This window comes from Bos indicus, chromosome 28 (assembly GCF_029378745.1).
Source record: "Bos indicus isolate NIAB-ARS_2022 breed Sahiwal x Tharparkar chromosome 28, NIAB-ARS_B.indTharparkar_mat_pri_1.0, whole genome shotgun sequence".
NCBI classification, from domain to species: domain Eukaryota; kingdom Metazoa; phylum Chordata; class Mammalia; order Artiodactyla; family Bovidae; genus Bos; species Bos indicus.
The window spans coordinates 28,956,094-28,982,371 of record NC_091787.1 but is presented as its reverse complement, the minus strand read 5'-3'; the positions used below and the strand labels follow the sequence as shown (position 1 = coordinate 28,982,371).

At 37.8% G+C, this 26,278-nt stretch overlaps 1 protein-coding gene and 1 non-coding gene across 5 annotated transcripts in view; one reads left to right on the top strand and one right to left on the bottom strand.

Annotated features, from left to right (window-relative positions):
- Positions 1 to 26,278, bottom strand: part of MCU (mitochondrial calcium uniporter) — a 195,047-nt gene that overhangs the window by 7,110 nt on the left and 161,659 nt on the right. For all 4 annotated transcript variants that reach the window (XM_070782355.1, XM_070782356.1, XM_070782357.1 and 1 more), the window contains exons 3-6: positions 22,258 to 22,428; positions 21,063 to 21,167; positions 7,175 to 7,335; positions 5,333 to 5,536 (exon numbers count right to left, since the gene is read on the bottom strand). In XM_070782355.1, coding sequence (XP_070638456.1) covers positions 5,333 to 5,536; positions 7,175 to 7,335; positions 21,063 to 21,167; positions 22,258 to 22,428 — 641 coding nt within the window. The remainder of the gene's footprint in view (positions 1 to 5,332; positions 5,537 to 7,174; positions 7,336 to 21,062; positions 21,168 to 22,257; positions 22,429 to 26,278) is intronic.
- Positions 17,340 to 17,446, top strand: LOC139180451 (U6 spliceosomal RNA). Its single transcript, XR_011564722.1, has one exon. It is a non-coding gene; the product is annotated as a U6 spliceosomal RNA (small nuclear RNA).

Sequence of the window (26,278 nt, the reverse complement as noted above, 5' to 3'; positions counted from 1 at the left end):
CTTTTTCTCCTCTCCTTCTGAGACACTAAGAAAATTAAAAATGTATTAGGCCTTTTCACTTTATCCTCTATACCTCTTACCTTCTCCTATATTTTACTTCTTTATGTCTTTCCATATTTATTTCTTCTGATTTATTTCCAGGTCACTATATCCCGCTTATGTCTACTCTACAGTTAAATCAATCCATTAAATTTGTTCTCTAGAATGTTCATTGTTTTTTTTTTTAAATCAGATTTTTTTTAAATCTGTTAATATTCTCAACCTTACCTTTTATCTCCCCGAATACAGTAAGCATAATCATTTTAAAGGCTTTGTCTGATAAATCCAGTTACTAGATCTCCTATTTGTGTTTCAAACGTCTATTGTTTTTATAGGTATTTTCTTGTGTATCTGTTTATTTTTTATTGTATGTTTAACTCTGTATTTAGGCTTAGGATAATGTTATCTCCTCCCAGGGAGATTAATATTTTCTTCTGCCTGGAACCTGTGAGATTAGCATTATGGGACTTCCAGTATTCTAGGACTACTTCAATCCAATTTACAACACTGGGATGACTGAAAGAACAGGTTCTTCTATTCTACAATAGTGGCCTTTAAAATTCCAAACCAAAGCAAACGTGTTTCAACCTATTTTAACAATCCCTGGACATGAATGTCTATGGCTTTGGTCCTTCTAGGTTATCCAGTATGGCTCAGCTTCTTGGCTGCTCGGCCTTTACTCAGTGTAAATCCCAGAGGAAAAAGGACACCTAAACACCAGACTCACCTTACTCAGACTTCTCTTCTTCTGGTCCTTGCCTGGTAATTTTTGTTATGTTCTCTAGAATCTACAGGCAGATGTGTTTTATGTTTTGTTTAACTATTTTAACATTTCCTAATGAGAGCATTGTTCTGATTACCTAGTATGCCACAACTGGAAACAGAAGTAAATATTTAAATACTGAGGATGACAGATAACGACTCAACAGTAGTTGAGGGGTTTATGGAAGCTTTTTAAAAAGACAGAATCATGATCTGGATCAAATAATCTTGACCTAAGGGACAAATGCTGGTTTAAAAACTTGAGAGAAAGCCCTCTACTTTCATCTAAGTTGCTGTGACTAGGCTACTTATCTTTGGTAAGGATATAAATGTATACACTAATTCAATTTATTCAGATCTAGTCTATGTATCCTCTCTTGGGCAACAAGCATTTACTAAGCAACTGCATGCTAGACTCTATTCTAGAAACTTGGTTATTTGATAATAACTGAGAAGAAAGACATGGAGAGCTTTATTATAAAGGAAAGAGAGTCAGAGAAGGCGAGTTTGGTAACATAGAGAACATACAAAAAATATATACTGGGGTAAGATTCTGGAAGGAGGTAATAAGATTAAGAGAAGGTAGAAGAGCTAGCCCTGATTAAGAAAATGCCACCTCTTATTTAAATTTAAGGAAATAGTATGCAAGTCAGTAAGGATGCTATTAAACTCACAGAGTTTAGGAATTAGAAAGCTTCTATCTGTTAAGCTCAATTTTCTAGGAGAAGTAGAAGGCAAAGTTAAAGGTGGGATGAGGAGCTTGATGTGAAGTCTTGAAGTAACTTTATGGGGGAAGAAAATCTAATTAGAAACATAAGCAGTTGCCCATTCCATACTATTACATGATTTTTCTCTAGCAATGTTCAGTAGCCTGGATATAGGGTAAATGGCTAGAATTATCCAAGATTAGGAGTTTACAGACTACATATAATGGAAAGACAATGGAGCAGTGATTGAACAGAATGGCAATAGGGTCTAATTGGGACAGAAAAGGAAGCAACACATGAGGAAGGTGACAAAACAAGTTAAGAGAGACGTCAGGAGCCTACAGGTTTAGGCACACGAGTTTTTATTATAAGTAGGTTCTGAATGGTCACTGAAGTAGTTTGCTGGAGTATAACAGAACATAAAGCATGAATGTTGGAACTGAGATGACAAAGGGTATTAAAGGCTAGGTCAGTGTTTCTTAATCTTTTTTCATCATTACCTTAAGATGCCTTTGCAGATATTTTCCCCTTAGCTGCCTCTTCTCCCCAAAGAGGTTTTAATACCACAGATAGACTGTATATCCATTTATCTGTTGTAATTTCCAAGATGTTTTACTCCTCAAGAACCAATTTTTGCCTCCTTGAGGGTGACATCCCCTTTGTTGAAAATACTTGGGCTAGGGTATTGAATAGTGGTTCACATGCCTGCTGAAGTAACTTTTTCAACTGGCATTTTCTTATTGTCAGGCTCCTTTTTCATATGATAGAAAGTGGTACTTAGGTCTCACTGAAATATTAGTAAAATTCAATATGCTACTTAATTTTATGATCTCAAGGAACTTATCATCTTATAAAAATTCTTTGGAACTTAATACACTTTTGAATCTATTTAGGTTGCTAATAAAAGCTTATTCAACAGTTTAAATGCTACTGAATAGGCTTTTGCTTCATGGGTGTTAATTATGGCTATTGACATGGGGAAGAATATTTTACATTCAATTTGGTCAATGTTTTCCTACTCACAAGACTAAATTGTTTACTACTGCTATTTTGCAACCAGTCACTTGGGGGCAGCAAAAATGTTGAGGAATCACAGCAGTTCAGCATTTAAACAGTAGGACACATAGGCACTGTATTCAGTTCAGTTCAGTTCAGTCGTGTCTGACTATTTGCGACCCCATGAATCACAACACGCCAGGCCTCCCTCAGTTCAGTTCAGTTTAGTCACTCAGTCGTGTCCGACTCTTTGCGACCCCACGAATCGCAGCACGCCAGGCCTCCCTGTCCATCACCAACTCCCGGAGTTCACTAAAGACACGTCTATCGAGTCAGTGATGCCATCCAGCCATCTCATCCTCTGTCGTCCCCTTCTCCTCCTGCCCCTAATCCCTCCCAGCATCAGAGTCTTTTCCAATGAGTCAACTCTTCGCATGAGGTGGCCAAAGTACTGGAGTTTCAGCTTTAGCATCAGTCCTTCCAAAGAAATCCCAGGGCTGATCTTCAGAATGGACTGGGTGGATCTCCTTGCAGTACAAGGGACTCTCAAGAGTCTTCTCCAACGCCACAGTTTAAAAGCATCAATTCTTCGGTGCTCAGCTTTCTTCACAGTCCAACTCTCACATCCACACATGACCACTGGAAAAACCATAGCCTTGACCAGACGGACCTTTGTTGGCAAAGTAATGTCTCTGCTTTTGAATATGCTGTCTAGGTTGGTCATTACTTTCCTTCCAAGGAGTAAGCGTCTTTTAATTTCATGGCTGCAATCACCATCTGCAGTGATTCTGGAGCCCATAAAAATAAAGTCTGACACTGTTTCCCACATTCTGACATCTATTTGCCACGAAGTGATGGGACCAGATGCCATGATCTTAGTTTTCTGAATGTTGAGCTTTAAGCCAACTTTTTCACTCTCCTCTTTCATCAAGAGGCTCTTTAGTGCTTCTTTGCTTTCTGCCATAAGGGTGGTGTCATCTGCAGATCTGAGGTTATTGATATTTCTCCCGGCAATCTTGATAGTCTAGAGGGCCACAGTCCTTGGAGTGTCACAAAGAGTCCAACATGACTGAGCAACTAACACATTCAAACACTATACAGTTAACCCTTGAACAACATGGGTTTGAACCAAACAGGTCCACTTATATGTGGATTTTTTTTCAATGGTAAATACTATAGCACTACACGATCCACAGTCAGGTGAATCCCCAGATGGGGAACCTTGGATATGGAGAGACTATGGATACAGAGGAACCATGGGTCAGAGGGACGACTGTAAGTTATATGTGGATTTTTTTTTTTTTCACTTCACAGAGGGTTGATGCCCCTAAACCCTGATGTTCAAGGGACAACTGTAATTTAATGTGTTTAAAATACCTAGTACATACACAGATGAGTTGAGAGACATTTGGAAAGGACAGCAACCAGTTATGAACTTCGGCTAAGGAGTCTAGATTTCACCTGATAAAAAGAACCCATTTAAGGGGTGTCTCAGTGGTAAAAAATCCACCTGCCAATGCAGGAGACATGGGTTCAATCCCCGAGTTGGGAAGATCCTCTGGGAGCAGGAAATGGCAACCCACTCCAGTTTTCTTGCCTGGGAAATCCCATGGACAGAGGAGCCTGGTGGGCTACGGTTCAGGGGATCACAAACAGTCAGACACAACTTGGAAACTAAACAACAAGAAACTAAACAACATAGACATATGCAAGCCATGCCCAGAGGTCTGATTAGATAAGACTGATCTGGTTGCCCGCTCTGTTCATATAGAGTGACGAATATGAGCTAGACATGGGATTAAGTGCTAGAGATGCTGGGCAAACAATAGCAGGACATGAGCAATGTACTTCCTCTCTTCTGCCCACTAGACAAATTTGGGAGGCCCAGAAAGGTTAAATAACACCCTTGAGCTTTCATTTTCCCTCACAAAAATAGGCCTGTGACCACTGGTCTAATGACTACAGAAATAAAACATCTATGTTCATTCAACAGAGGCCATGTAAAAACATAAGAAGCAACTCTCAGAATTCTTTTGACACTTAAGAAAATAGAAAAAGTTTCTCATCTGTCTCAACTATTTCAAGTGATTTTTATTCAAGGGAGCCTGGATCTATGGTTGTATCACTTAAAGCAATAATAAATCCCTCATACATCCCATGGATTTCCAAGCTACTAAAAAAATAGCACTAACAATAACAATTAGTTCTAGACACTGATATTTAATACATGAGCCTTGGTTGTTAAAGAACAGAATAGTGATTAGATATCTAACTTTCACTTCCCTTCCTTGACATTAAAATAACAATGACAAATACCTATACTACTGATATACTTAGAAGTAACCCAGAGTTTTGTTTATTTGATTAGTTTTCACCAATTCTCCATTCCAAATATTCGATAAAAACAAAAAACTACCCCATCTGACTGCTACATTAATTACACAGTACATAAAAAGCCAAGCCAACTGAGCTGAACAAGTTATCCTACAGCTGACCTCTCTTCTCCTTTGCCTTCTTATTCTCTATCTTACCATAATATTGTTATGAATTTAGCACTTTATATGGTTCTCTTAATAGTCTGTTTGCTCCATGGGGGCCAAAGCCATGTCTTATATCTCTCTATCTCTAGCACCTAGAGTAGTTCCTGATATGTAATTGGCATGCATGAGCACGTGCATGTACGTGTGTATATGTGAGTGACTGCATATAAAGGATAAGTGATTTACTTAAAGGGAACTGGCCTTATAAAGAATATGAGAGAAAAGAGAACTACTTTGACAACCAAAATTTCACTATGTCAGGAAAGTTACTTGAAGAGGAATTCTTACCTGGCGTGTCATTACAAAATATGCATACATTGCCATGGCACTTCCATAAGTGATGAAGTAGGTGACTGGCTCCATGATGTCCCAAGAATATTCCCACCAGGTAAGCCGGGCCAAAATGCCAAACTGTGTGGCCATGTAGGCAAGTCCACCCCATAGCACCAAAGTGGTCCTCTTCTCAGCTTTTCTGCTGATTTCAATTCGTACCTATAGGTCACACATGATCAGTCAACTCTAAAGCATTTTGACATAGATCCAATTTTAAACTCTTATTTAAACTGTTCTATGTTCACTTAAGAACAGGGCTTGCAATCAAGATACAAGTTGGTCTCAATTCTAGAAAACATAGTTTGTCTTCCTAAATAGTATCTGCAGTTTTTACTGAATAATATTTTATAGGAATAACATTTTTAGTACATTAGTAGCTGAAAATATGGTGAAATAAGTTAGTTTCATAGGTCTTTATCCAACCACAAGATTATTTTCTTTGAAAGAGGGAAACAAAAATAGGCTAATGTTCTCTCACTGTAGCATTCAAGATTTAATCCATTATTAATTTTTTACTCAAGAGGTCTACTGGGGCAAAAGAGCACAGCGAGTCAGAGCATGGACTCTGGATTCAGGCCCTGATCCAAGAATCACCATAACTTCATTAATGTGTTGTTCTGTTAAATAAGAGAATACAAGTAAAATACGTAGGACAATTCCTAGCACAAAGTAAATATTCAGTAAAGGATGATAATTATTTTGTTATAGCTAATACATTAAAAAAAAAGCTTTGCATTTTGAAAGTACAAAGTTTAAATTTCACCTCCCTTTACAATAGTTCCTCAAACATTTCTAAAGGTCTTAAATTTAATGAGAACAACCTTGAGATATATGTTTATTACTTTTAAGGAAATAAGAAAAAAGTACAATATTATTTATTCTCCTCCTTAATCTCTAATATAGTCTAGTTTCTTAAAGTGGAAATACTTGTATTATTATTAAAAAATAAGGATGACACATCTTCAGTGTAAAACATTCAGCAAAGTATAAAGAAGAAAAATTATTCATGATCCTATCATTCTATTAGCATTTGGGAATACGTCCCTTCTATTTTCTTCTTTGTGTGTGTGTGTGTGTGTGTGTGTGTGTATGGCTATATGTGTAACATATATTTCAATGAAAAATGGAATCATAGTATGCACTACCACGGGCTTCCCGGGGGCCTCAGTGGTAAAGAATCTATCTGCCAATACAGGAGATGCGGGGTTGATCCCAGGGTTGGGAAGATTCCCTGGAGAAGGAAATGGCAACCCACTCCAGCATTCTTGTCTGGGAAATCCCATGGACAGAGAGCCTGGTGGGCTATAGTCCTTGGGATCACGAAAGAGTTGGATGACTTAGTGACTAAACAATAACAAAATGCACTAATGCATACATTATCTTATAATTTACTTTTCATAAAATATGAGTTTTCTATAGCATATTAGATCTACAGAATTGTTTTTTAACAGTTACATGATATTCCATATAATATTAATTCTTAAGTTGGCTAAAATGATTATCTACCTCACTTAGAACCCTTCTTGATCAGCAAGTATTCCAATCTTTGTCATAAAGGTAGTATGTCTGGTTAATGAGAATATATTCAGGCCTCAAAGCTCTAGGTCCATTATTAAGGCCCAAACTATTTCTTTTAAAGTTCTTTCATAGTTTTAATTGGAAGATTTTTATGATTCAGTTCCCCAACTCATCAGGTTAACATAATTCAATCACATACAACTTGGAGGGGGGGAAGCAAACATATATCCTCTGGAAAAAATATTAGTGAAGAGAAAAGTGTGAAATTTGAATTTGCACCTTTTCCAGGGGCGCCAGCTGTTCTTTGAGATCTTCTAATCTTTCAATAAGCTCCCTTTCCTTGTTTAACTGGTGCTGCTCGATGCACAGCGTTGTGTATAGCTGCTGGACCAGTGTCTTTACATCATTCAGTGTTGCTGCATTTTCATGGCTTAAGAGGTCTGAAAGAAAAAGATTGTTTTTAAAAATTTAAGCCTTAATTCAAGGGCCCCCAATCTCTGGGGCCATAGACCAGTACCTCCTGTCAGATCAGCGGCAGCATTAGAGTAGAAATAAAGTGCACAATAAATTAAACAGGCTTGAATCATCCTGAACTGTTCCCCCTCAACCTACCACTGCCCTGGTTGTAGAAAAAATGTCTTCCATGAAATCGGTCCCTGGTTCCAAAAAGGTCGGGGACTGCTGCCTTAAATAAAGAGTTGCTATTCCGAGGGCTATTTGTGATAAGAACAAGGGAGATTCATTCACTATAGGGAATCTACCTGCAGTGCTAAACTGAAGGAAAGGGATAGTTCCTTTTTAAAAAGGAAGAATCTATAAATCCCAGAAAGTAAGTTCCAAATTTGAGCAACTTGAAAATTTTGAAGCCAACATCCACCATTATACTGTTGGAAGTGTAAATGCTACAAGTAATAATAATCTTCATTAGATAAAGACAAAAAATTCAAAATAATAAAAAACTGGGAATAGAACTGCTTTATGATCCAGCAATTCCACTGCTGGGCATACACACTGAGGAAACCAGAATTGAAAGAGACACGTGTACCCCAATGTTCATCGCAGCACTGTTTATAATAGCCAGGACACGGAAGCAACCTAGATGTCCATCGGCAGACGAATGGATAAGAAAGCTGTGGTACATATACACAATGAAGTACTACTCAGCCGTTAAAAAGAATGCATTTGAGTCAGTTCTAATGAGGTGGATGAAACTGGAGCCTATTATACAGAGTGAAGTAAGCCAGAAAGAAAAACACCAACACAGTATACTAACGCATATATATGGAATTTAGAAAGATGGTAACAATAACCCTGTATACGAGACAGCAAAAGAGCCACTGATGTATAGAACAGTCTTTTGGACTCTGTGGGAGAGGGAGAGGGGTGGGATGATTTGGGAGAATGGCACTGAAACATGTATAATATCATATATGAAACGAGTCGCCAGTCCAGGTTCAACGCACGATACTGGATGCTTGGGGCTGGTGCACTGGGACGACCCAGAGGGATGGTATGGGGAGGGAGGTGGGAGGAAGGTTCAGGATGGGGAACACATGTATACCTGTGGCGGATTTATTTTGATATATGGCAAAACCAATACAATATTGTAAAGTTAAAAAATTAAATTAAATTTAAAAAAAAGAGAAATGTTAAAAACTAGTAGAGAAGTTTAGAATTAATCTGATTATTATCATGCTTATTAAAATTTTGATCTATAATTTATCTGTGGTCTTGCCATTTTAACTGGTCATTTTTTCCCTTTAGTAACTAACACTTGAGGGAAAAACATATAGTATTTCAAATTTGCAAATACAAGGTATAAATAAAAATATCATTATCCTAATAATCTTAGCCTCTATATACCTTCCCCCTAACACATCAATTTTTATTTATTCCTGTTGGGCAAAGACATGGACTAGCTCTTTGGGTCTCAACATCAAAGAGCATGAAGTCATGAGAATGACTGAAAAGGTAAATGATGAAATAATTCTTTGATTCAATATCCTCTTCTGTGAGTAGCATGTGTTTCCAGAACTCTAAAAATTATGTTTTGAAAATTTAATAAAAAGCCAGCTAATTTTAGCTGTCAAAGAATTTTTTAAAAAGCACCCAAGTAAAGCTTTTGTTTTAGAATCTTATTAGCCTTGAATGTGACATTCTGTTACCTGGAGCAGGAGGTCAGCCTTCTTCTAAATCAAAATAAGCCATGGTCAGAATTAGTCATGCATTATATATGGAATTTAGAAAGATGGTAACAATAACCCTATATGCAAGACAGCAAAAGAGACACAGGTGTATAGAACAGTCTTTTGGACTCTGTGGGAGAAGGCGAGGGTGGGATGATCTGAGAGAATAGCACTGAAACATGTATATTATCATATGTGAAACAGATCGCCAGTCCAGGGTTGATGCATGAGACAGGGTGCTCAGGGCTGGTGCACTGGGATGACCCAGAGGGATGGGATGGGGAGGAAGGTGGGAGGGGGGTTCAGGATGGGGAACACATGTAAACCCATGGCCGATTCATGTCAATGTATGGCAAAAACCACTACAATATTGTAAAGTAATTAGCCTTCAATTAAAATAATTAAATTAAAAAATTAATTAATTAAAAAAAAGAAAATTAGGTATGAATGGAGCTGTTTAGGTGAAACTCATTTTAGATTCCAGTATAATTTCTCTAAAAATTTGCTTCTGTATCTTCAGAAAAATGTGTACATTTTAAGTACAATGCAGTGAAAAGAGATCTGAACTAAAACCAGGAGTCCTACTAATACAGTAGCCTCTAACTACACGTGGCTGTTGAACACTTAAAAGGTGACTATACTTTACTGAGATGTACTCTAAAGAAAATCTACACCACAAAAAAAGTCTTCATATAAGTTAAAGAATATAAAATATCTCATTAATAAAGTTTTATATTGATGATACATAAAATGAAATAAGCATAGTTTGGATACATGAGACTAGTTTAAAAGTTATTAAAATTAATTTTACCATGTCATACCATGACATGGATGAAACTTAAAAAAAATCATATGAAATGAAAGAAACCAGACACAAAAGACTACATATTGTATGATTCCATGTATATGAAATGCCCATAAGAATTGATGCTTGCAAACTGTGGTGCAGGTGAAGACTCCTGAAAGTCCCTTGGGCAGCAAGGAAATCAAACCAGTCAATCTTAAAGGAAATCAACCCTGAATATTTGCTGGAAGGACTGATGCTAAAGCTCCAAGACTTTGCCACCTGATTTGAAGAGCCAACTCATTGGAAATGATTTTGATGCTGGAAAAAATTGAGGGCAAGAGGAAAAGGGGGCGACAGAGGATAAGATGGATGGCATCACTGTCTCAATGGACAATGAGTTTGAGCAAACTCAGGGAGATAGTGAAAGAGGGAGAGAAGCCTGGCATGCTTCAGTTCATGGGGGTCACAGAGTCAGACACGACTGAGCGACTGAACAACAAGAGCAACGACAATAAGCAGCTGTTGAGAGGTGAAATGGGAGTTGACTGCTATTGGGCATGCAGTTTCTTTTGTGATATAAAAATGGTCTAAAAAAAAGAATTAGTCATGCGTGTATTTCAAATATTCTTCAAGGTGTCCTTCACTAGATTTATCACAGAAATTCAATCAATAAAAAATTCAAAAAAGAGTAGCAAATTGGATTAAAGAAGAGCTGATACAGTAATATGGGCTATAGCACCTAGCACAGTTATCTATCTTCATACTTCAATGAATGTGTGCTGCATTAATGGGAAAAGATTAAAGCAAGAACACCCTGAGCTCGAGAAGTCATCTGTGTCAACAGGGTCTGTTTTGCACTAAAGTTGCAGCTCACATTCACAAATGATTCTACAATTTCCAAAGTTCCAAAAAGAGAAAACTGCACTCTGGAATGTCACAGTAAAGTGGTAAAGTCCACACCTCCTGATCCCCAGGCCTGGAACTGAGTTATAAGGCTTTTACTATGCCTGGAAAATCCCGTGGACCGAGGAGCCTGGCAGGATGCAGTCCATGACGTCGCTAAGAGTCAGACACGACTGACCGACTTCACTTTCACTTTTATGCATTGGAGAAGGAAATGACAACCCACTCCAGTGTTCTTGCCTGGAGAATCCCAGGGATGGGGGAGCCTGGTGGGCTGCCGTCTACGGGGTGGCACAGAGTCGGACATGACTGAAGTGACTTAGCAGCAGTTATTATATATTTACATATCTTATATATATATAAATATATAATATTAATATATATATATTAATTGTATATTATAAAATATTAATATCAATATTAATATTTTCTTGCAAGCTCAGTCCTCTTTCAAAAAGATAATTGTTTAGGTAGGTATAAATTATCTATGGTTAACAAAATCCTCTCACACATATTACTCCATATTTATTCTCATAAATATAATCCATAATTTACAAGTGAGGAATTTGAGTTCTTCAATGGGCTTCCCTGGTGGATCAGTGGTAAAGAACCCGTCTGCCAATGCAGGAGACGTGGGTTCAATCCCTGGCTCAGGAAGATCCCTGGAGAAGGAAATGGCAACCCATTCCAGTATTTCTCCCTGGGAAATCCCATGGAGAGAGGAGCCTGGTGGGCTATAGTCTATGGGGTTGCAAAAGAGTTGGACACAACTTAGAGACTAAACAAAAACAGCAGAAACAATTTGAGTTCTAGAGAGATAAGATTAACAAACATTTTTGTATTAGGTACCAATAACCTCAGATATGCAGATGACACCACTCTTATGGCAGAAAGCGAAGAAGAACTATAGAGCCTCTTGATGAAAGTGAAAGAGGAGAGTGAAAATGTTGGCTCAAAGCTCAACATTCAGAAAACTAAGATCATGGTATCCGGTCCCATCACTTCATGGGAAATAGATGGGGAAACAGTGGAAACAGTGTCAGACTTTATTTTTCTGGGCTCCAAAATCACTGCAGATGGTGACTGCAGCCATGAAATTAAAAGACGCTTACTCCTTGGAAGGAAAGTTATGACCAACCTAGACAGCATATTGAAGAGCAGAGACATTACTTTGCCAACAAAGGTCCGTCTAGTCAAGGCTATGGTTTTTCCAGTGGTCATGTATGGATGTAACAGTTGGACTGTGAAGAAAGCTGAGCACCAAAGAATTGATGCTTTTGAACTGTGGTGTTGGAGAAGACCCTTGGACTGAAAGGAGATCTAACCAGTCCATCCTAAAGGAGATCAGTCCTGGGTGTTCATTGGAAGGATTGATGTTGAAGCTGAAACTCCAATACTTTGGCCACCTGATGCAAAGAGGTAACTCATTGGAAAAGACCCTGGTGCTGGGAAAGATTGAGGGCAGGAGGAGAAGGGGACGACAGAAGATGAGATGGTTGGATGGCATCACCGACTCAATGGACATGGGTGTGGGTGGATTCTGGGAGTTGGTGATGGACAGAGAGGCCTGGTGTGCTGCGGTTCATGGGGTCACAAAGAGTCGGACACGACTGAGCAACTGAACTGAACTGAACTGAGCTATTCAAAAATTCTATATTAGGTACTGAGCTATTCAAAATCACTGCAGATGGTGACAGCAGCCATGAAATTAAAAGATGCTTGCTCCCTGGAAGAGAAGCTATGACCAACCTAGACAGCATATTAAAAAGCAGAGACATTATTTTGCCAACAAAGGTCCATCTAGTCAAGGCTATGGTTTTTCCAGTAGTCATGTATGGATGTGAGAGCTGGACTATAAAGAAAGCTGAGCGCCAAAGAACTGATGCTTTTGAACTGTGGTATTGGAGAGTCTCTTGAGAGTCCCTTGCACTGCAAGGAGATCCAACCAGTCAATCCTAAAGGAAATCAGTCCTGACTATTCATTGGAAGGACTGATGTTGAAGTTGAAACTCCAATACTTTAGCCATCTGATGTGAAGAACTGACTCTTTGGAAAAGACCCTGATGCTGGGAAAGATTGAAGGCAGGAGGGGAAGGAGACGACAGAGGATGAGATGGTTGGACAGCATCACTGACTTGATGGACATGAGTTTGAGCAAGCTTCAAGAGTTGGTGATGGACAGGGAAACCTGATGTGTTACAGTCCATAGGGTCACAGAGAGTCAGACACAACTGTACGACTGAACCGAACTGAACTGAGTTATTCACTACAGAGGCACATGCTCAGTCACTTCAGTTACGTCCAATTCTTTGCAACACCTGTAGATGGACTGTAGATGGGCAAGCTCCTCTGTTCATGGGATTTCCCAAGCAAGAATACTGGAGTGGTTGCCATTTCCTTCTCCAGGGAATCTTCCCAAACAAGGGATCAAGCCCACATCTTCTGCAGCTCCTTCATTGGCAAGCGGATTCTTTACCACTGAGCCACCTAGGAAGCCTCACTGTGGTGGGGAAAAATCAAATACAAGCTAGTTCCTTCCCTTAGTGAAACCTAATAATGATATTCACAAAATTGCAGAGCTAGCAAAAGATCTGACTGGTTGTCCAATGACTTTTATTTCATGCTCTTTCCTTTTCTATTTCCACTTTCAAATCATAATTACACTTAAAAGTGCTTAGCAATCCAGGGAGGGAGGAAGGGAGGAAAGAAGAAAGGAAGCAAGCATGCAAACTAAATAGACTCTCCATCTTCCTTTTCCTAATGAAGCACAGACGTTAATGATCAAATATGTGTGGTCAATCATAACCTGAAAATCTATTAAATCCAAAATCAGGCTTGGTATTTGTTTTATAAAAAAGTCAGTGTCTATTAAAATATCATTCACTGAAGACATATTTTAAAACTAATATTCATATTCTGAGTTCTGCTGTGTAGAAAATTTATTTTTTATTTCAATCTTTTCTTTCATGGCTTCTTCTGTATTTTATGGTATAGTCAGAAACATTTCTCAATCCAAGTTTGTTTCTCCATTGATTTTTTTTTTTTGCTACAATAAATTATAAAATAAGTAGTTAAGTGAATGGGTACATACATTTATACATTCATACAGTAGGTAGCAGCTATGAAAAAGAATAAGGAATTCTTTATGCTCTGGTATTTTAAGATTTTCAGAATACACTGTTAGGTAAGAAAAGCAATCTGGTGGTTTAATACCCTGACATTTAGTTTCACTGGAATGATGTTTCCCTAAATATCCCCAATTCCCCAAAATTCCCTGTATAGTTCTGAATTAGAGTTAGCCACAAGAGAGACTTAAGTGAGATTCTGGAAAGCAGGAGAGAAGCAGAAGCCCTGAAGAAGCTCTGAAGGTAGTAAGACAGATGCAGAGGTGCCTGGAGATGCCAGCGTGAGCCTGCTCTCCCTGGCTCTGCATCCGGCTCTTTATCCTCAGCGGCCACCTCTGAAGATTCACAGCAAATCACACCTTCAGTCAGGTGCACCTGCTAGAGCTGTGCTGTCCAAAACAGCAAGCGCTGGCCATGTGTGGCTGCTTGAATCAAAGTGAAATAGCATGTAAAATTCAGTTTCTCGGTCACACTAGCCACATTTCAAGTGCTCAGTAGGCACAGAGGGCTGATGGCTACCATACTAAACAGTGCAGAAATGTAACATTTTCATCATCACAGAAGTTCTATTTGATCACCCTGTCTCAGGGATTTCTCCACCAGCCCTTCTTTGCTAATTCTCCTTAACCTAAGAATTAAGGAGAATTTCCAGGTTCCCTGGCAAGCTTTGATTTGTCCACATTTGCCACCACTTCAAAATTAGTACCTTTTCTCTGATCTTCCAAGCTCCCCTTTACGGACTTACTTCTTTACTTTCATCTACAACTGTACAAAGTCTCATGCCTATAATAAATCTTTTATTCCACATCATTCAGAGCTCTGCTTCCCCAATTGAATCCTGACTGACATATGCAATATGTATGCTATGCTATTATTTGCATAAAAAGGGGAAAAATTATGCATTCACACTTGCTTATGAATGAACTATCTCTGACAGGAAACCTAAAAAACTAAGAAAAATGCTTGCTGGTAAGAGGAGAAAAGGGTGGCTGGTAAAACAGGAATGAGAAATTTTCTCCTATATATTCTTAGACTTTGGGATTTGAACATTGTGAATGTATTACCTATTCAAAACAAATAAGATTTTATGTGCTCCAACATACCTTCAAATGGCAATGAAAAGATTATAAAATGATAATTCATAGGAGATCAATCTTAGAGATTTCCAGTTCTAGACCTGGCTGAACAAAGAGCTGCTATCTTTCTGACCAGGTATCAGAGTAGCCCTGGCAAACTCAGGGGACTTAGCTTTATTTTGCTAAGATTTTCCTGACAGGGAAAATATGCTTCCATGATATTGTCATGGTAGAGGAAAACAACAACCTCAAACCCCTCAACCCTGAAAAATCTGCCCATATATTTGGAGATGAAATTATAGGAAGAGAGAAGATAAATCTGCTAATGGCTTAACTTCTGGATGATTTGAGTATGCTTCACTAAAAATTAATTAAGATGTTTATTAATGTTTCTGCACATGCCATCAATGCCAGGATAATTAAGGTACACAAAGATAGAGAAATGTGCAAAAATAATAGGTTAAACACTCTTTTCAGCTAGTATAATGGTTTGGAAAAGACTGGCTATTTGAGTCACTGGTATTTGGTTTGCCTGTTCAACTGTTTCTCTCAATTATTCACATTATTAGGACAGAAGCAAGGTCTCAAGTATCCTCTGGATGGATAAATGGGACAAAGGGCTCAATGGTGCCAATCAAAATGATCCTTCTCATTACAAACACTCTCAGACTCTTTGCAACCCCCATGGACTGCAGCCCACCAGGTGCCTAACTCCATGGGATTCTCCAGGCAAGAATACTAGAGTGGGTTGCCATTTCCTTTTCCAGGGGATCTTCTCAACCCAGGGATTGAACCCAGGTCTCCTGCATTGCAGGTGGATGCTTTATTGTCTGAGCTACTAGGGAAGCCCCAAGATCAAATTTAAAACCATCTAACTGCTACAATAACTACTTCTCTCATCCTGCAGAGGTCAGAGAGGAATCCAGCCATACATAGCTATGGTAACCAAGAGAATGCAATGGAACTTGCACCTAGCCTTGCTACTATGACCTGCCCCTTTGTTCCATTTCAGCTTTTTCCTGGCTCTTCCCTCCAATTTTGGTGTTAGGTACAAGAGCTGTTAGTACTTAGGTATTTATGTACTATGTAGTACTTGTGATCTAATAATTATATTAGGATCTAATACAATTTAAATCCTACATGAATAAGTTCTCTATCCTCAGTGCCTGGTGAAGTGTGTGAAGTTAAAGTTTATTGGTGTACAATGTTCATAGAGCATTTTTTAGTTCTAAAGTACTACCCAAACACAGGGAAAAGAAAAACAGGAGAAAAAAGTGAAAATTAAAGGAGGGTAAGGAATGAGTTCTGAAAGAGATGGGAATACCAGACCACCTGATCTGCCTGAGAAACCTGTATGCAGGTCAGGAAGCAACAGTTAGAACTGGACATGGAACAACAGACTGGTCCCAAATAGGAAAAGGAGTACGTCAAGACTGTATATTGTCACCCTGCTTATTTAACTTATATGTAGAGTACATCATGAGAAACACTGGGCTGGAAGAAACACAAGCTGGAATCAAGATTTTTGGGAGAAATATCAATAACCTCAGATATGCAGATGATACCACTCTTATGGAAGAAAGTGAAGAGGAACTAAAAAGCCTCTTGATGGAACTGAAAGAGGAGAGTGAAAAAGTTGGCTTAAAGCTCAACATTCAGAAAACAAAGATCATGGCATCTGGTCCCATCACTTCATGGGAAATAGATGGGGAAACAGTGGAAACAGTGTCAGACTTTATTTTTGGGGACTCCAAAATCAGTGCAGATGGTGATCGCAGCCATGAAATTAAAAGACACTTACTCCTTGGAAGAAAAGTTATGACCAACCTAGATAGCATATTCAAAGGCAGAGACATTACTTTGCCAACACAGGTCTGTCTAGTCAAGGCTATGGTTTTTCCAGTGGTCATGTATGGATGTCAGAGTTGGACTGTGAAGAAAGCTGAGCACCAGAGAATTAATGCTTTTGAACTGTGGTGTTGGAGAAGACTCTTGAGAGTCCCTTGGACTGCAAGGAGATCCACCCAGTCCATTCTGAAGGAGATCAGTCCTGGGTGTTCTTTGGAAGGAATGATGCTAAAGCTGAAACTCCAGTACTTTGGCCACCTCATGCGAAGACTTGACTCATTGGAAAAGACTCTGATGATGGGAGGGATTGGGGGCAGGAGGAGAAGGGGACAACAGAGGATGAGATGGGTGGATGGCATCACTGACTCGATAGAAGTGAGTTTGAGTGAACTCCGGGAGTTGGTGATGGACTTGGGAGGCCTGGCGTGCTGCGTGATTCATGGGGATACAACTGAGCGACTGAACTGAACTGAAGGAATGAGTAGAAAAAACTGTGTCAAGACTTTAAAAACTATTCTGGTGCTCACTTTGGCAGCACATATAGTAAAACTGGAACGATACAGAGAAGATTAGCATGGCCCCTGTGCAAGGATGGCATACAAATTCATGAAACGTTTCACATTTTTCTGTATCAACCTAGAGGGATGGGATGGGGAGGGAGAAGGGAGGGAGGTTCAAGAGGGAGGGGACACGTACGCCTATGGCTGATTCATGCTGATGTCTGACAGAAAACAACAAAATTCTGTAAAGCAATTATCCTTCAATTAAAAAATTTATTAATTAAAAAAAGAAATAGGGAAAAAAACTATTCTGGGACAGTTTTCCTTCATTAACTATTTTAACTTTTATTAGATAAACTGTATTTGTCCATCTGCGCAGTGTATATACAGAACCCTAGTGTGCTCGTCTCCTAACACCCAAACCTAGCGCTGCCAGTTCACTTTCTCCATTTGTGAGTGAGAGCCGCTCAGTCGTGTCCAACTCTTTTCCACCCCATGGACTATACAGTCCATGGAGTTCCCCAGGCCAGAATACTGGAGTGGGTAGCCTTTCCCTTCTCTAGGGGATCTTCCCAACCCAGGGATCGAACCCAGGTCTCCCACATTGCAGGCGGATTCTTTACCAGCTGAGCCACAAGGGAAGCCCAACAATACCAGAGCGGGTAGCCTATCTTCCTGACCTAGGAATTAAACCGGGTCTCCTGCACTGCAGGTGGATTCTTTACCAACTGTGCTTTCACTAAAAACAGTTACAATGTTGAGACCAATAGGCTTACTCTTCTGGATGAACAGCCTCCCTCTCAATACAGAAATTCAACTGTTTTCTTACTGAATGCAACTGGAAAAGAATAGTAACTTGGATGCCCGCATTATCTCCCTCAGACAGGGAGAGGAAGATAATGTAATGGAAACACTACCTTGTGTGTGTGTACTGAGTCGCTGAATCACGTCTGACTCTCCGCGACCCTATGGACTGTAAGTAACACACCAGGTTCCTCTGTCCATGGGATTCGCCAGGCACAAATACTGGAGTGGGTTGCCATGCCTCCTCCAGGGTATCTTTCTGACCCAGGGATCAAACCTGCGTCTCCTGCATTGGCAGGCAGATTCTTTACCACTGAACCACATGGGGAGCCCTAAAACTTACATTTTTTCAAAAGAAAAAAAAACTTAGTTTTACTATGTTTTAAAAGTTAAGGGGAAAAGTGTTTATAAACTTAAAGGAGTATTATTTAAGCTTCTGTGAAAAATGGTATATAATGACTGAATCTCTCATTGGCTAAGAAAGCAGAGCTGAAAGAGCTTTGATGTCTAGATTTAAATATTAAAATTATCTTTTTAAGTTCTATAATAATGCTGCTAATGAGCTTACCAAATTTCACATTTCAATTTACAATTATCCCATGAATTAGAGACTTCTGACCCTTGCAAATTTCACGTCTGTCTTCTAGCGAAGGTGGACAGATATTCTACAGCTCTGAGGTACAGATAAGTCAAAGAGTTATATATGGCTACCACGTTGATTACCAAAGAATCAAATATAATTTCTCCCCTTTTCGGTTTCTACCTTTATTTTCTTTATTCAACTTGAGAATAGTCTTATTAAAAAAACTAAAACATATTCATTTCTATTTAAAAAACATAGTATTAGGACAAGATGGTTGGAAATATTCATTGATTTAAATACCTCTAGTTTTTGAAAACATAACAGATAGAAGCTTGTATCATTACTTTCATGATTGTTATACCTTACATAAGACTACATTAGTCAACTTTTAATATTTTAGTGAGATTCTATTTCCTTTGGACATATACCCCAGAGTGGGATGCTGAATCATGTGGCAGTTCCATGTTGGTAAAAGTTCCATGCTGGTAAAAATTAATTTTATAATTATAAGATGAATAAGTTCTGGGGATCTAATGTACAGCATAATGACTATGGTTAAAACTGCAACGTATACTTGAAAGTGGCTAAGAAAGTAGACATCAAGTATTCTCATCAAAAAGAAATGGTAACTGTGAAATAGCTCCTCTAGGCCCTCCTGCGCCCGCGCAGCCACGGCTCCTTGGACATGGGGTTGCTCCTCCCAGCTGCCGCCCCTGGCCTCATGAAATGATGGAGGTATTAACTAATCTTACTGTGATAATCATTTCTCAACACCTAAGTGTATCAAATTATCACACTGTATATCTTAAACGTACATAATATTATGTGTCAATTATATATCAATAAACCTATGGAAAAAATACAAAAACTAAGTAAAATAAGGCCTGTACTTCTGCTATTTTAGAGAACTTTCTAGTTCAAGAATCAGAGAATAAAGAAGAAAAACATATTAGCATAGCTAATATATATAGCTAACAATTCTTGGTTTACACGTTTAGTTATTCTAACTTAACTATTAAAGGATACTTTAACTCACTTAATTCACTCAATATAGAATGATTACCTAAGTCAACAAGTATGTAAAAATCACAGGACCTTCCCTCTGAGCACTTGAAAAAGGATTACGAAGGATTCAGAGAAGACAGTGATCACTTCTGGTTGGCTGGGAGTCAGAGAAAGAATAGGATCATGAAAGTCTTCATGGAAGAGCTGACATTGATGATTTTGACATGAGGAAATGGTAAAAAAGGAAAAAGGCATCTCAGGAAAGGTGAGCAAACACTAACACGGCAAAGAATGAGGACATATATAGTTCAGGAAAGCAGAAAGGAGCACACAGTGGAGGGAAAGTAGCATCATTGAAAAGGAAAAGAGAAAAAATTTAAAGGTAGAGGCAAGCCAGATTTTGAGGAAGGCATTCAATACTTAGGCTTTTACCTTTTCTACGTTAGGGACAATTCACAAAAGAAGAATGGAGGGGACTTCCCTAGCGGACCAGTGGTTAGGAATCTGTGATTCCACTGTAGGGGGTACAGGTTTGATTCCTCGTCATGGGACTAGAATTCTGTGCAGCAAAAAAACAAAACAAAACAAAAAGCAGAATGGAAAAAAACAAATGTCTTAGGAAGCTGATGGATGCGGTGGTGGTAATAAGAGGGGAATTAACAACATCAGCAAGCGACTATCAAGGCAAAGAGAGAAAAATGACCAAAAAGACACACTTCAAAGTGCTATTTCAGAGGGTTAGTTAATACCATCAGTACTGTGCAGAGTCACATTGGAGAGCAGGGTGAAAAGAAAAATCAGTAATACTGATTATCTTTACTTAAATTTTTGATGTTTTATCAGGAATTTTTTGCATTAACTTTGGTTTTTAACAGTAGTTCTTTAAAATATTTGATTACTGAGTTTCTTGGCGTGTTCTTAGAATCTGCACCTAAGACAAACATCCTAACTTTTTCACACAAAAGCATATACATGTCAGAAATTCCCAAGAACAATTATTGTACAATAATTGACTTTCAGAATGCTAACCCCTAGCCATCAAAAAAAGTGGGGTTAATTCCTGTTACATACATTTAAGAGGACAGGGAGTTGCATAATTTGTTTACAAAAGGTTCCTCAAATAACATTAAAGTAATGTTACTTTTAGCTTGAATGGAGGGAAGGAGTTTAAGTTATGTAGAACACTTCTGGTTTCTGTTTTAGTCAGTATACTAGCCAAGTGCTACCTATATGTAAAACTTAGAGTATTCTTTGAATACTGTCTGTTTCTCAAGTTTATCCAGGGAAAAACAAAGTTCTTTCCAAAAGCCCTTCTCATGTTTCTCTGACCTTATCAAGGTTACTTTTTACCTCTCTTTGGTGGTCGTACATGATACGTTAAGTCATTAATGACCAGCTTAAAGTCGTCAAGGAGGAGGAGGTCTATTCCTGTTGAGGCAGCAACTCGAACGCCATCTGTGAAAAATTTAAATGTGAAAAATTTAATTTGTCATATGTCCATAATTATTCAAGAGTGGTCAGGAAAGAAAGCAATCCTCAAAATAGATTTTAAAATTATGTCTTTTAAATTTCAGTTAGCTTTTTGCCTTATCCCCAAACTCTATGCGAAATAAAGCTTATATTACCTGAGGCTTTTTGTTTTCATGGCCTCAAGTCTGTGAAGATTTAACAACGTACTTTTCTGGCAGAACTTTATGAACAAATGAAATAATTACATAGGTGTCATCTGGAAACCTAGGGTCACTGGGAGAGCTGCATGGATGTCTATTTGTCTATGATGGAAATTGGCTGTTAAAAAACCAACATCATCTAGTATATGGAACTTTGCAGTATAGTTACTGATTAGTTGCCAATAATTCAGTAGGGGCAGAGGCTAGGGTGAGTAAAGTACACCAAGTTCATCTATTAATTATGAGTTGAGAATTAAGCATATTTAAACTACAGGGACTTACTGTACTAGGCTTTTATGTTTTCTATACATTTAAAATTTTTCAAAGTGAAAGTGGTAAAAATGTAAGGCACTTAAAAAATAAATAAATGAAATGGATGTCATGTCAAGTGGGAATTTTAGTGCCTTATTTTCTATTACTTTCAAATCCCATGTCTTTATTTTATAAACGTTTATGTGAAAGACATAAAAAGATCTAAAAAGAAGTCCTAATATTTCATATCTTCAGAGATGATGGCTCAACTACTGGATAAGTTTATTCTATGCCTAAGGTAATGACAAAAGGTCTCAAAAGTATAAAATGTGACTGATGGCTCATCTTTGCCCATGGCATTATATGTGAGGTGCTTTTGAATGAGATCCCTGTGTATTTATATATACCCTTACTAAAACTGAACAATCATATTCTAAAAACTGGGAGAGAAATCACTGTCTCTCCTGACATTTGCTAAGCAAAAAATTATGTCCCAAAGTTAAAAGCATGGGATTCATTTGCAGCGTGTGTGTGTGTGTGTGTGTGTGTGTGTGTGTGTGCACAGAATCAGTTTAGGGGGGGAACAAGGGGTGGGTGGAAATGAATAATGAAGGTGACTATACCTGGTGAATAGATTGCAACTCTGTCAATGCCCCGGTCCTCTTCTTGTAGTTGTCGTAAAAACACACCAACAGAGTCTGAGATAGGTTTGAGTGTGAACTGACAGCGTTCACGCCGGGATGGTAGCCTCACAGATATCACAGGTAACCCATTTTGATACACCACTGTCACATCTGAATGAAAAAGACCCATAATCATATGATAATCAGATTTCATTAAAAGTTAAAGTGATATTATTAATCTTCTTAAATGGGGGTTTACTACTATTAGTGTGGTTTAAAATGTTTCCAAAGGTTCAAGAATATGCCCTTTAGCTTTAATTGAAGATTATTCTGGGAATTGGCTTATGGAAGATTATATCTATCACATAAATCACTTTTCAGAACAAATAAAATATGCAGAGGATTATCTTTCAAGTGGGTCAAGAGGAGGCTTTCCCAGAAACTTGAGGTAAAGTTCTTGGTATTGGTGAATACAAACCCTGATTCCATTTACTAAAATTTTATTAAGTAGCCAGAGATTGCAGGGCCAAATTCTATATCCTGTAGGAGATGGCTCTTGGGAGCCAGAGCTTTCAAGGATTCGTGGGGGAATAACATGTGAAAGTCTACCAATAAGTAAGACTTACTCAAGGACAGCAATTCATATTTATAGTACATATAATATTACATCCAAAGTGCTTGATAAATAAGCATTCTCTTATACAATGTGGACATACTATGATACAATAAAAAACAATTTCTTTTAAGTTCTCTTGAACATTTTCCTGAGGTTAGCAAGAAGTCAAAGCTCAACATTTTGGGACTTACTAACAGAAAGTTATTAAGGGAAACATTAACATAAGCTACACAACTGACAGGATTTTCTACAACACTTTGGCACAGAATTCCTTATTTTCTTGTTTTATTCCTTAATTCTTAATTTATAGAACCTTAGTCTCTAAAACAAGTGTCAGAATAACTCTTTCAAATCATTTTCAAATGAATTTTCAAATAACTTTTGAACAAGAATTTTTTACACAAGCAACCAAGCATTTAAAGGTGGTAGGTAATTTAGCATTAGCCTGTAAAAGGAAAACAGGGTATGGAGTCAAATCTGGCATGGAATCCTGACTTTAACTTTGGACATATTATATAACTTCTGTGAGCCTCACCTTTTCATGTATCAAATGGATTTAATCCCTAACTGAGACAGTTGTTGTGAGGAATAAATAAACCATTTATAACATACTGCTTTTAGATGAGTGGTTTATTAGCTTTTAAAAAAAATAATTAAAAGATACATTCTATAAAGTTTGTAAGGATTCATACTCCTTAAAACTGAAGAGAAGAAATTACATAGAACAGTGTTCTGAATTTTCTAAATGCATTAAACTTTCATAATTGTAGTCATTTACATCTTTTTTCCTCACCCGGTCTAGTAAATGACAACGCCTATAATGAACACAGAAGCCTCACACTACAGTGTTCATGACTTAAATAACGCTTATTGAAACACAGTTTATCAATAACAAAATACATTCTTATTTGAAATGAGTATTTGATGAATTCTGATGTAACAGGATAAAGAACATTTCTATTAGCCCCCCAATTCTCTTGACCTCATTCCAGTTAACCCCGGGCAACTACTGATTGGCTTTTTGTCACCATGGATTACGTTTAGTGTTTAGACTTCTGTACTGCTGGAACGGCACAGCATGTGCTCTTCTGTACCTGGGTGACTTTGAGATTCATCCATGTTGTCACATGCACTGGTACTGATTTGTTTTTACTGCTGAGCAGCATCTAACTATACATGGACACACTGTAATTTTGTTCATCCATTTACCATGACTGACATGTCGATTGTTTCCAGGTTTTGACTACTATGAATAAGCTCTTTATGATTATTTTCTTAGAAGTCTCTGAGTAGACATTTGTTTTTGTGGTATACCTTTTCTCATCCTTTTACTTTTAACCTACCCATGTCTTTATATTTTAAGTGGGTTTCCTGCAGTCTTGCTATTTTATCCAATCTGACAATCTGTCTTTTAAAGTATGTATATCTTTTGCATTTAATAAATTATAAATATGGTTATGTATAAGTCTGCCCTCTTGCTACTTTTCTTGACTCAATTCTTTCTTTTACTTTCCATCTATTCTTGCCCTCTTTTAGATTAACTGAGTATTTTTATGATTACATTTAATCTCTACTATGGGCTTCCCTGGTGTCTCAGCGGTAAATAATCTGCCTGCCAATGCAGGAGACCCAGGTTAGATCCCTGGGTTGGGAAGATACCGTGGAAAAGGAAACGGCAACCTACTCCAGTATTCTTGCTTGGGAAATCCCTTGGACAGAGGAGCCTGCTGGATTACAGTCCATGGGATTACAAAGGAGTTGGACATAACTTAGCAACTAAACAACAATACCAACAACAAACTGGCTTATTAACTGTACCTCTTCATGGTTTTGGGTTACTCTACAGCAAGTAATGGCAGTGTTTTTCTATAAAGGGTAGATATCAAATACTTTAGGTTTTTGGCAGTCATAAAATCTCTGTTGCAACCTAAGACTCTGCATTGCGGTATAAAAGCAGTCCCAGGCACTATGAAAACAAATACGCATGGCCGTGTTGCAACAAACTGTATTTACAAAATTAAGGAGTGTACTGGACTTGGCCTATTGGGTCTGCAGAACCCACCTCAAGGGTTTGCAATATACATCTTTAATTATCACAGTTAACCTTCAGGTCATATTATACCACTTTAGATATAGTGTAAGAACCTTATAACAATATGCTTCCATTTCCCCTGCATTGTGCTACTGTTCTACATTTTATTTCTATATGTTACAAACCACAAACTATTTTTACTTTGACAATGAATTATATTTTAAAAATTTCAAAATGAGAAAAATGTCTTTTACATTTATGTGCATATTTACCCTCTGGTGTTCCTCTTTTTTTTTTTTTTTTTGGTATAATCCACATTTCCATTTGGTATCATTTTCCTTTTGTCTCATGAGATTCCTTACACATTTCTTGTTGGGCAGATATGTTGGCAATAAATTCTCTCAGTTTTGGTTAAGTCCAAAAAAGTCTTTATTTCATCTTCATTTTTGAAAGACAATTCTGCTGTCTAAAAATCTAGTTTTTTTTCCCTTCCAGTACCCTAAAGAACTTCTAGTTTGTACAGTATGTTATACATTTGTGTACATTCTTATCTTTGTTCCTTTGTATATGGTATGTCTTTTTCCCTCTGGCTGCTTTTAATATTTTATTTTTATCATTGGTTTTCAGCAATCTGATTACAATGTTCTTTTCTATGGTTTTCTTTATGATTGTGCTGTTTGGGAATTGTTAAATTTCTTAGGTCTGTGGGCTCATCATTTTCATCAAATTTATAAAAACTCTGGCCATTATTCAAATATTTTTCATGTCTCCCACACCTCTCCTTCTGGATTCCAATTACACTCATATTATACCATGTGGTACTGTCACACAGGGCACTGAAGCTCTTTTCATATATTTCAGTTTTCTCAGATTCATTTTGGATGGTTTTAATTGCTATGTTCTTCAATGTCACTGATCTTTTCCTCTGTAGTAGTTAATCTGCTATTAATTCCATCCATACTGGTTTTCATTTCATATATATTTTCATCTCTAGAAGTTCCATTTGTTTATTGTTCTATTTTCTATTGTATTATGCTTACGTTTTTTCTTTTCTTTCCATGAATATAAGAATCATATTTATAATAACTATTTTAAAGTCTTTGTCTGTTAATTCCATCATTCCTAGGTCTGGTTCTATTGACTAATTCCTGCCCCCACCCACAACCCTGCAGCTTCATCATATGCCTAGTAGTTCTTGACTGGAGATTAGACATTGTGACTTTTACATTGCTGAATGCTGGATTTTGTTGTATAGTTACTGCATATTAGCTTGATCCTCTCGAGTCTTTTAAGACAAATCTAGAGAATCCTTGGCCCCCCTTCCAAGCTATGCTTCTTCTGGGAGTCTCTACTGAATGTTCATGTAGTCAGAG